The 12,319-nt window shown below is 34.1% G+C and overlaps 1 protein-coding gene across 1 annotated transcript in view; it reads left to right on the top strand.

The window, feature by feature from the left end:
- The first annotated feature begins 2,883 nt into the window (after window positions 1-2,883).
- Window positions 2,884-12,319, top strand: part of LOC148948584 (kinesin-like protein KIF28) — a 288,269-nt gene continuing 278,833 nt past the window's right edge. Inside the window, exons 1-2 of the mRNA XM_089094971.1 lie at window positions 2,884-2,928; window positions 3,695-3,895. Coding sequence (XP_088951097.1) covers window positions 2,884-2,928; window positions 3,695-3,895 — 246 coding nt within the window. The remainder of the gene's footprint in view (window positions 2,929-3,694; window positions 3,896-12,319) is intronic.

The raw sequence follows: 12,319 nt of genomic DNA, 5'->3' as shown, positions 1-12,319 counted from the left end.
TTGTGTGTGAATGTTAGTTTTTGAGTGTGTGTCTAATTTTTTGTGTGTGTGTGTGTGTAAGTTTTTGTGTGTGTAAGATTTTGTGTGTGTTTGTAAGTTTTTGTGTGTGTGTGTGTTTGTTTGTGTGTGTGTGTTTTTGTTTTTTTTTTTTTTTGTGTGTGTTATTTTTTTGTGTGTGTGTGTGTGTTTGTCAGTTTTTGTGTGTGTGTGTGTGTGTGTGTTTTATTTTTTGGGTGTGTTATTTTGTTGGTGTGTGTTTAAGTTTTCTTGTTTGTTTTTGTTTAAGTTTTGTGTGTGTGTGTGTGTGTGTGTGTGTGTGTATGTTTGTGTTCGTGTGTGTGTGTGAGTTTTTTTTTTGTGTTCTTGTTTTTTTTTTTTTTTGTTTTCTTGTGTGTTTGTTATAGTTTTTTTGTGTGTGTTATTGTTTTAGTGTGTGTGTATTTTTTCGTGTGTTTGTGTGTGTGTGTATGTTTTTTGGGGTTGTGGTTGGTTTTGTGTTTTTGAGCATGTTAGTTTGTGTGTGATTGTTATTTTTCTTTTTGTTGTGTATTTGTGTTTTGTTGTGTGTTTTTTTTTTTTTGTTTTTTGTTTTTTGTTAGTTTTTTCTTGTGTGTTTTTTTTTTCGTGTGTGTGTGTGTAAGTTTTCGTGTGTGTGTGTTAGTTTTTTTGCGTGTGTGTGTAAGTTTTTGTGTGTGTGTAAGTTTTTGTGTGCATGTATGGGGATCGGGGGAGGACCTTTGGGGCCCTGGGAGGGCATTTGGGGATCCGGGGGCCCTTGTGGATTGAGTGGTCTTGGGGGCGTCCAGGGGGCCTTGGGGGACGGGGAGTGGGCGTTTGGAAGCCCTTTTGGCCGTTGGGGGCCGGGGGGAGGCCGGTGGGGGGGCGGGGGGCCCCTGGGAGGCCGGTTGGCCCTTTACGAGCCGGGGGGACCTTTGCGGACCCGGGGAGGGCCTGTGGGGGTTCGAGGAGGGCGTTTGGGGGATAGCATTTTGAAATTTTTACTTTTTAGTTTACTTTTTTGCGGCGCATCCCTGTGGCGCATCCTGCGGCGCATCCTGCGCGCTTTCCTGTGGCGCATCCCCTGCGGCGCTTTCCAGGCCCACGGCGCATCCCGGCGGTGCTTCTGTGGTCTGGGAGACATTTGGGGACCGGGAGAGGGCCTTTGGGGCACTGGGAGGGCGTTTGGGGCACCGGGAGGACCTTTGGGGGTCCGGGGGGGCATTTGTGGGACATTCGGGAACTGATGGAGGGCCTTGGGGACCCCGTTGGTCCTTTGGTAGCTCGATGGGCCTTGGGGGGGCCTGGGGATGGCCTTTGGGGGTCTGGGAGGGCCTTTGGGGGCGCCGGTGGCCCTTTGGGAGCTTGGGGGACCTTTGGGGGCTGGGGGAGGGCCTTTAGGGGCCCGGGGAGGGCCTTTGGGGGTCCGGGGACCCTTTAGGAGCCTGGGGGACCTTTGAGGACCGGGGAGGACCTTTGGGGGCCCGGGGAGGGCGTTTGGGGATCCGGGGGCCCTTTGGGAGCTTGGGAGACCTTTGAGTAGCGGGGGCTTCCTTCGGGGGGGGGGTCGGGGCATTGGAACCCTTTGGGGTTTGTATTTCTGAATGTAATTTTTCCCTTTGTCCTTATGCGTTCTTCGGTACAACCTCGCAGAGAATTTAATTTTTTTCATTATAGCTTTTGTCACCCCAGTATCTACCCATTATTCTGGTAGCAACTTTTTTCTTATGTTTTTTTCGGTAATCTTCATCATTACCATACCGTTCCTTGATCTTTTGTCTAGCCTGCTCAATTGTTGCTTCTCTATAAAGCTCATCATTTTGATAACGCTCCTTGATCTTTTGTTTGGCTGTCTCAATTTTTACTTCTCGATACACCTGGACGGTTGAATACCTTTGCTTTCGGGGTTGGGGTAGGAGGATTGGAACCCTTTGGGGTTGGGTTAGAGGACCTCACAACACTGTTCAAATGAAACTTGTGTATTATAACGACCACAGAGTTTCACCTTTAAATTCTCTTCTAAAATCTCTTCAAAAATCTTCTTTTAAAATGTCTCTATCTGTTTAGCCGAAATAGTTCCATAACCTGTCTAAAACGGTTTCGCCCAAATAATCCCTAAACGCAAATTCAGCGTGTTCCTTTGTTATTGGCATCTCTGAGATAACGCATTTCAAATTAATATGAAACCTTCTCGCGTGCTAAAACAATTCATCGCTAAGATGTTTCTTGCCTAAGTGTTTCCATGGCCTGTGGTTATTAATATCCTTTGGAGTTCGACCAGTAGAACTGTTCCCGAGGCAAAGACATTAATGATTTTGGATCTATTCCTGGAGAAATGTTTCTAGGCGAAAATTTTTAAAGTCTGACAGATGATGTCATTGATTGATTGATCTGTCAAGAAAGGGAAAATTAATTTGTTGTTTCTAAGGGGAATTATTGATTCACGATAGGTGAATTGAGGTCGACAGCACAGGTGTTCTGACTCGTGACAGCATCACGTGGTTTATGGTTTTCTCAGTGAGAAAGTTACTGTTTTTTCAAATTCTCAACGACAAAAACCATAAAAACATACAAAAATGTGACAAACTTCCTGTTTTTTCCTTCTCACTGACAAAAACCATAAAACCATCCATAAATGTGACAAAATTCCTGTTTTTCAAATTCTCACTGACAAAGTCCATAAACCACGTGGTTCTATGCCCATATAAGGAGTCCCCCCAGGAGTATAAGATAGCTCTCTACTAGCTTTCTTCTATAAGTTGGAGATAGAAATAGTACTGCAAGAACCAGATATCTGCTTTTTGCTCCTAACCATGCAGGCTTAAAATCCTTATGCAAATTCAGTTCAAAAACGTGCCACACGCGTATCTTTTTACTAAAACGTCAATGTTGTTAATTTCGGAAGATCCAAGGGCCCACGTTGGTCCTCAAGTGATAAACATTAAGAATTATTTCGAGATTCTGGTTCAAACGAAATGTTGCTGTAAACATTGGCAGTGGGGTAAAACTAGGCATAGGAGATCATTTTTGCGCTAAGCTAGGATTTAGCTAGTTTTTGCACCGAGTCAGGCCGTAACTCGTTTTGACATAGAGTTAGTTTGCAGCTCATTTTCTTACTACATCATCATACACAGCTTTGATCTTAAAACTGATCTACGCTCTGCTAACATAAATATTAAGATTTATAACCTGAATTAAATTGTTTTTTTTTTTTTATAGTTTCTTAGGCAACCCTAGCGCTCATATCTAATGGACTTGTATTCCCCGAACCACATTTCAAGCTAGATACGTGAATTGACATAAAAGTCAAAATACGCACAAAAACTCTGTGGATACGAAAATAGCTGGAAATACGAAAATAGTTTGCCTAAACTTAAAATCATAGAGTTCGTTGGGGATATGGTTCTTTGAGGCTCACTTAGGGAGGAATCTCAATCTCCATTCTGTGTGTAAGCATACTAAAGGTCAGCTCACTATAGAATTTTGAACTAATTTGCAACTTTGGTGCCTGTATAATTATTTATTTTTTATTGCTTTACATTGGGATTTTGGCTGAAACTTTTCAAAATAAAATTAAAATTGAGAGCAACAGCTAAACAATAGATGATACTGCTGAAGTATGATAAATAAATTTATATATTATTCTTTGTTCATTTCCTAATTTTTCCTTGACATTTTTTTTTGATTTTACAACAAGAAAGAATCTTCACAAAAAACAAAAAACATAGTGTCGATAGATGGCAATGTCGTGTCAGTTACGAATCCTTCCGATGCTGCTGACGTTAAAAGGTATACCTATGACTTTGCTTACTGGTCCTGTGACGGATTTCAACCTTCTCAAAATGGATTCTTCATTGCCGATGAAAAACATCCAAATTCAAGGAAGTTTGTTGGTCAGGTATTTGCTCTTTTATTTCCTTTTTCAAACTATTTCAATGGCATTAACATCTTATTGGTCTAATCATGTCGTGAATGTACAGCATAAATTTGTTTATCATTTACGATTTTGAATCTATACTTAACCCAAAAGTGAGTGCTTTTTCAGGAAGGCAGAAAGAGTTGTATTTCTAATATGTTTTGATGTAGTGTCTCAAATTAACTTGCTAGTGATATTTTCCGTCTAACCTTTTTTTTGGAAAGACAAAACCAACCCTGCGCTAAGTACTATGTTCTCTAAAGAGCAGAAATTTTGATAAGTAGTCTGCAGAAAATAAATACTAATTAGTAAGGTTCTCGATAGTGTTTCTCTTGTCGTAATATTGATAATTTTTAGTGTATAATTATAATTGTCTAAAAAAACTCAAGCAGCTTAGTAAAGCAACAAATTTAGAAATTTACAAATCAGGTGTAACGCTATAGCGTTGCCTATTATAAAGAACATTAGGCTTCAATGTTTGTATTTTATTTTTTCCCCAAAGGCACATCATATGGAAAGGGTGGTCGTATAAACTTTGGAGGGAGCTCATTCAATTGGAAGGCAAAAGCTCAAGTGCCCTTTTTAAGAGCCAAAAGTGATTGGAAGACAGCCAGCTCCCCCTTACCCTCTTTTCCCCGAATGCATCCGATCAAAGTTTTAAGATATCTATCTTGCTCAAAATAGTCCAATGATCGTATAACAGTACCTTCAGGGCTGACATAATCCCTCCAGAACCCTGCGGAAAGGGTCGTAAGTTGAGCCCGGGGGCTTATAAGAATCTTATGGAAGGAGTGGCCGCATAAACTTTGGAGTATGCTCATTTAATTGGATTTTGAAGGTTGTAGTACCCTTTTAAAGACTCAAAAGGGATCGGAGGGCAAATATCCTAACACTTTCCCCAAATGCATCCGATCCTAATTTAGAGATTGCCATTTTCTTGAAAATAGTCCAAAGATCATATAAACATGCCTTTGAGGGTTGACACAACCCCTCAAAGCCCAGGGGCAAGGGTTGTAAGTTATGATTCGGGGGTAAATAACCTTCTTATTAATGGAGTGACCGACTAAAATTTAGAGAAAGCTCATTTGATTGAAAATAGAAAGTTCTAGTTCCCTTTTTAAGAACAAAAAGTCATCAGAGTGTTACTAGCCCCCCTCTCATGCCCTGTTTTTACCAAATGCACCCGATCGAAATTCTGAAATAGCCATTTTGTTTGAAATAGTCCAAAGGTCATATAACTGTGCCTCCGGGATTGACATGGCTTCCCAGAGCTCGTGAAAAAGGGTTATAAGTTATGCCCCGGTGGCATATAAGGTTCTTATGGAAGGGGTTGCCATATTTGAGGAGGCTCATTTGATTGTAAATTGAAAGTTCTAGTTCCCTTTTTAAGAGTCAAAATTGATGTTAGGGCAACTATCCTGCAAAGCCCTCTTTTCCTTAAATGCATCCAATCAATATTTTGTGATAGCCATTTCACTCAAAATAGTCCCAAGATAATAAGACAATGCCTCCTGGATTGACACAAGCCCCAGAGCCCGAGGGGCAAGGGTTCTAATTTATGCCCCAGAGACATGTAAGGTTTTTATGGAAGGGGTGATGGTGTTAACTTTGGAGGAGGCTCATTTGACTAGAAATTGAAAATTCTAGCTCGTTTATTAAGAATCAAAAGTGGTCAGAGTGCTAATAGCCCCGCCCCCTCCCCACACCCTCTTTTCACCAAATGCGTCCGATTGAAATTTTTAGATATCAATTTTGTTCAAAATTAATTAAAAAAAACTTTCCGAAAAATAAGTTTTTCAAAGAAAGGTAAAGGCCATTTTAAACTTAAGGTCAGGAGATACTAATACATTTTAAAATTCAAACTCAAAATGACCAGAAATTACTATTAAAGAATAAATGAAACCCAAAACGAACAGAAATTAAATAAACAATCATAACAAAAACATACAGCAAGTAATAATATTAGTAGAGATGCCTTATTGACTCCCATCTCTCACCCCTGCTGCCACCTACAACTTTTTTATATAGTTTATGTCTGATGGTGACAGAGTCAATGGCCTCTTTCTCTAAGGGTGTTTTTGGCCAAGTGCCCGCTAGGGGAGAATGTTATGATCCAGGAATATGAAACAGTATTTGTTGTTGTTGTTTTTGGCCAATTGCCCGCTAGGGGATAATGTTATGATCCAAAAATAGGAAACAGTATTTGTTGTTGTTGTTTTTGGCCAAGTGCCCGCTAGGGGAAAATGTTATGATCCAGGAATAGGAAACAGTATTTGTTGTTGTAAGTGTATGCTCGAGGCAAATGTTATGATCACACGTGACAGATGATGTCATGGTTGATTGATTCAAGAAAAAGGAATTAATTTGTTGTTTCTAAGGGGAATTATTGATTCACGAAAGGGAAATTAATTTGTTGTTTCTAAGGGGAATTATTGATTCAAGAAATGGGAATTAATTTGTTGTTTCTAAGGGGAAGGTGGGGAAGAGATATATTGATTGCGTAATCGAAGGGAGAGAATTCCCGAGAAATTGATTACATAATCGTTAGAACCCTATCAGGAACTCGTGACGGGAATCCATTTATGTGCATAGAATGACGTAATCAACTAAGACAAATGGATTTCTGAGAAATGGATTACATAATCGCTAAAATCCTATCAGAAGGTCATGACGGGAGTCCATATATGGGCATAGAATGACGTAATCGACTAGGACTTTTGGCTTTCTGATAAATCGATTATATAATGGATAGAAACCTATCAGGAGGTCATGACAGAGTACAAATGATGTCCCAAGAATGGCGTTATCGTCTAGTAAAGCTTAATGTCCTATAGGTTAAGTGAATAACTGATAGAAGCCTATCAGAAGATTATGACGGAGGCTCCTATCTGTGCATATACAGAAGTAATCAATTTGGAGAATCGGATTCATGAGAAATATATGACCTAATCAGTAAATCAAAATCAGAATGTCTTGAGGGGTTCCATATATGGGCATAGAATGACGTAATCGACTACGACAATTGGATTTCTGAGAAATTGATTACATAATCAGTAGAACCCTATCAGAAGGTCATGACGGGGGTCCATATATGGGCATAGAATGACGTAATCGACTAAGACAATTGGATTTCTGAGAAATTGATTACATAATCGGTAGAACCCTATCACGAGGTCCTGACGGGAACAAGTTCCTTTCTTAATGTCCCTCCTAAACCCACTTTCCAACTTGAAGTACTTATCTTTTTCACCTACAGCTATACTTTACAGCTTTTTGGTTACCTCAACACCATGAAATACTTTTCAAAGACCATTTCAGAGTAAGTTCCTTTCTTAGTGACCATCCTAAACCCAATTTACAAATTGAAGTACCCATCCTTTAAGCTTAGAGTTTTAGTTTGGTTTAGTTTTAGTTAAAAGTTTAGAGTTTTTAGCTTAGAGTATTAGCTTAGAGTTTTATTTAGAGTTTTAGTTTAGTTTAGTCTTAACTTATAGTTTTTTGATAGAGTTATAGTTTAGTTTAATTTTAGTTAAGAGTTTGATGTTTTAACTTTGAGTTTCAGTTAGAGTTCTAGTTTAGTTTAGTTTTAGTTAATAGTTTGGTGTTTTACCTTAGAGTCTTAGCTTAGAGTTCTAGTTTAGTTTAGTTTTAGTTAAGAGTTTAGAGTTTTTAGCTTAGAGTCTTAACTTAGACTTTTTTTGTTAGAATTCTAGTTTATTTTAATTTTAGTTAAGACTTTGATGTTTTACCTTTGAGTTTCAGTTAGAGTTCTTGTTTAGTTTATTTTTAGTTCAGAGTGGGATATTTTTCATTTGATTTTCAGTTAGAGCTCTAGTTTAGTTTAGTTAATAGTTTGGTTTTTTAGCATAGAGTAGTAGATAAGAGTTTTGGTTATAGATATATTATAGTTTAGTTTTATTTATGAGTGTGTAGTTTTATATTATAGTCCTATATTATAGTTTATGTTGAAGTTCTAGTTTAGTTTAGTTTTAGTTAATAGTTTAGAGTTTTAGCTTAGAGACTTAGCTTAGATTTATAGTTTTAGTTAAGAGTTTTAGTTAAGAAATTAGAGTTTTTTAGCTTAGATTCTTAGCTTATAGTTTGTGTTAGAGTTCTAGTTTAGTTTAGTTTTAGCTAAGACTTCGATTTTTTACCTTAGAGTTATATCTTAGAGCTTTAGTTAAAGTTCTAATTTAGTTTAGTTTTAGTTAAGAGTTTAAAATTTTAGCTTAGATTCTTAGCTTAGATTTTTTGTTAGAATTCTAGTTTATTTTAATTTTAGTTAAGAGTTTAGAGTTTTTAGCTTAGAGTCTTAGCCTAGAGTTTTTGATAGAGTTCTAGTTTAGTTTAGTTTTAGTTAAGAGTTTGATGTTTCACCTTAGATTCATAGCTTAGATTTTTAGTTAGATCTCTAGTTTAGTTTAGTTTTAGTTAATAATTTAGAGTTTTAGCTTAAAGTCTTAGATTAGAGTTTTCTTTCTATTTCTGATTTAGTTTAGTTTTGGTTTAGATATAATAATTTTTAGCTTAGAGTCTTAGCTTATAGTTTTGTTAAAGATCTACTTTAGTTTAGTTCTTGATAGAATTTTATAGCTTTTCAATTTTAGTAATATATTATAGTTTATTTTAGATTTCTAGTTTATTTTATCATTAACTAAGAGTTTTTTGTCATAGTTCTAGTTTAGAAAAGTTTAATAATTGACTTTCATTTTTCACCTTAGGGTTTCATCTAAGAGTCCTAGTTTAGTTTAGTTTTAACTAAGAGTTTGATGTTTTACTTAAGAGTATTAGCGTAGAGTTTTTGATGGAGCACGAGCTTGTTTTAGTTTTAGTTATTAGTTTAGAGTTTTATATTTATTTTTCGACATAGAGATTTTTTTAGAGTTCTAGTTTAGTTTAGTTTTAGTTAAGATTTAAGAGTTTTTATCTTAGAGTCTTAGCTTATAGTTTTAGTTAGAGTTCTAGCTCAGTTTAGTTTTAGTTAAGAGTTTGGAGTTTTACCTTAGAGTCTTTGCTTAGAGTTTTATTTAGAGTTCTAGTTTAGTTTAATTTTAGTTAAGAGTTTGATGTTTTACCTTTGAGTCTTAGTTCAGAGTTTTGGTAGAAGTTCTAATTTAGTTTAGTTAAGAGTTTGGTCTTTTAGCTTAGAGTCTTAGCTTAGAGTTTTCGTTAGAGTTCTAGTTTATTTTAGTTTTAGTTAAGAGTTTAGAATCTTTAGCTTAGAGTCTTAGCTTAGAGTTTTTGTTGAAGTTCTAATTTATTTTAGTTTTAGTTAATAGTTTAGAGTTTTAGCTTAGAGTCTTAGCTTAGAGTTTTTCTTAGACTTGAAGTTTAGTTTAGTAATAGTTAAGAGTTTAGAGTTTTAGCTTAGAGTTATAGCTTAGAGTTTTACTTAAAGTTGTAGTTTAGTTAAGTTTTAGTTAAGAGTTTCGAGTTTTAGCTTAGAGACTTAGCTTAGAGTTATAGTTTAGTTTAGTTTTAGTTAAGTTTTTGGTCTTTTAACTTAGAGCCATTGCTTAGAGTTTTAGTTAAAGTTCTGTTTTTGTTTAGTTTTAGTTAAGAGTTTAGAATTTTAGCTTAGAGTCTTAGCTTAGAGTTTTTGTTAGAGTTCTTGTTTATTTTATTTTTAGTTAAGAACTCTACTTAACTAGAACTCTAACACAAACTATAAGCTAAGACTCTAAGCTAAAACTCTAAACTCTTAACTAAAACTAAACTGAACTAGAACTCTAACTAAAACTCTAAGCTATAACTCTAATGTAAAACTCTAAATTATTAACTATAACTTAACTAAGCCACAACTTTAACTAAAATTCTAAGCTATGACTCTAAGCTAAAACTCTAAACACTTAACTATTACTAAACTAAACTTCAAGTCTAACAAAAACTCTAAGCTATGACTCTAAGCTAAAACTATAAACTATTAACTAAAACTAAACTAAACTAGAACTTCAACAAAAACTCTAAGTTAAGACTCTAAGCTAAAAACTCTAAACTCTTAACTAAAACTAAAATAAACTAGAACTCTAACAGAAAGTCTAAGCTAAGACTCTAAGCTAAAATTCTAAACTCTTAACTAAAACTAAACTAAACTAGAACTCTAACTGAAACTCAAAGGTAAAACATAAAACTATTAAATAAAATTAAACTAAACTAGAACTATATACAAAAAATCTTAGTTAAGACTAAACTAAACTATAACTCTAACAAAAACTCCAAACTAAGACTCTAAGCTAAAAACTCAAAACTCTTAACTATAAATAAACTACACTAGAATGTCTATAAAAAATCTAAGCTAAGACTCTAAGCTAAAAACTATAAACTCTTAACTAAAACTAAAATAAACAAGAACTCTAACAAAAACTCTAAGCTAAGACTCTAAGCTAAAAGTCTAAACTCTTAATTAAAACTAAACAAAACTAGAACTTTAACTAAAACTCTAAGAAATGACTCTAAGGTAAAAGACCAAACTCTTAACTAAAACTAAACTAAACTATAACTCTAATCTAGGTATCTAATCTAAAACTCGATACTGTTAACAAAAACTTAACTAAACTATAACTTTGAGTAAAACTATAAGTTAATAGTCTGAGGTATAAATCTAAAATATTAAATAATACTCAAAAGAACTTAAAGTCCAACAGAATATGTAAGCTCCGAGTCTAAGCTAAAACTCTAAACTATTAACTAAAACTAAAATAAACTAGAACTTCAACAAAAACTCTAAGCTAAGACTCTAAGCTAAAGACTCTAAACTCTTAACTAAAACTAAAATAAACTAGAACTCTAACGAAAACTCTAAGCTAAGACTCTAAGCTAAAAGACCAAACTCTTAACTAAACTAAATTAGAACTTCTACCAAAACTCTGAACTAAGACTCAAAGGTAAAACATCAAACTCTTAACTAAAATTAAACTAAACTAGAACTCTAACTAAAACTCTAAGCTATGACTCTAAGGTAAAACACCAAACTCTTAACTAAAACTAAACTAAGCTAGAACTCTAACAAAAACTCAAAGCTAAGACTCCAAGCTAAAAACTCTAAACTCTTAACTAAAACTAAAATAAACTTGAACTCTAACAAAAACTATAAGGTATGACTCTAAGCTAAAATTTTAAACTCTTAACTAAAACTAAACTAAACTAGTACTCTAACTAAAACTCTAAGCTAAGACTCTAAGGTAAAACATCAAACTCTTAACTAAAACTAAACTAAACTAGAACTCTAACTTAAACTCAAAGGTAAAACATTACACTATTAACTAAAATTCAACTAAACTAGAGCTCTGTCAAAAAAACTGTAAGCTAATACTAAAATAAACTAGAACTCCAAAAAAAACTCTAAGCTAAGACTCAAAGCTCAAAACGCTAAACTTTTAACTAAAACTAAACTAAACTAGAACTTCAACAAAAACTATAATATGAGACTCTAAGCTAAAAACTCTAAACTCTTAAATAAAACTGAACTAAATTAGAACTCTAACAGAAACTCTAAGCTAAAAATCTAAGCTAAAACTCGAAATTCGTAACTAAAACTCAAAGAAATTAGAGATCTAACTAAAGATTTAAGATCTTACTCTAGTGTGAAAAATAAAATTTTTAGCTAAAACTAAACTAAAATATAACTCTATCAAAAACTATATGCTAAGACTCTAATTTAAAAACTCTAAACTCTTAACTAAAACTAAAATAAACTAGAACTCTAACAAAAACTCTAAGCTAAGACTCTAAGCTAAAATTCTAAACTCTTAACTAAAACTAAACTAAACTTAAACTCTAACTAAAACCCTAAGATATGGCTCTAAGCTAAAACATCGAACTCTTAACTAAAACTAAACTAGAACTCTATCAAAAACTCTAAGTTAAAAAACTCTAAATTCTTAACTAAAACTAAACTAAAACTATAACTCTAAGCTAAGTCTCTAAGCTAAAACTCTAAACTATTAACTAAAAATAAACGAAACTAGAACTTAAACAAAAACTATAATATAGCACTCTAATCTAAAAACTACAATGTCATAAATAAAACTAAAATATAATAGATCTCTAACAAAAACTGTTATCTACGACTCTATGTTAAAACACCAAACTATGAAATAAAATGAAATATAGCTATAACTTAAGATCATATGTAAAAAATCACACGATGAAGTAAAAATAAACTAAACAAGAACTATAACTGAAACTAAAAGGTAAAACATCAAACTCTTAACTAAAATTAAACTAAACTAGAACTCTAAAAAAAAAAGTCTAAGTTAAGACTCTAATCTAAAAACTCTAAACTCTTAACTAAAACTAAACTAAACTAGAACTCTAAGCTAAGACTCTAAGGTAAAACACTAAAATCTTAACTAAAACTAAACTAAACTAGAACTCTAACTGAAACTCAAAGGTAAAACATCAAAC

This window comes from Artemia sp. Qi Xiang Cuo, chromosome 9 (genome assembly GCF_049724085.1).
Source record: "Artemia sp. Qi Xiang Cuo chromosome 9, ASM4972408v1, whole genome shotgun sequence".
In the NCBI taxonomy this organism is placed as follows: Eukaryota; Metazoa; Arthropoda; class Branchiopoda; order Anostraca; family Artemiidae; genus Artemia; species Artemia sp. Qi Xiang Cuo.
This window is presented reverse-complemented; position numbering and strand designations above follow the sequence as displayed.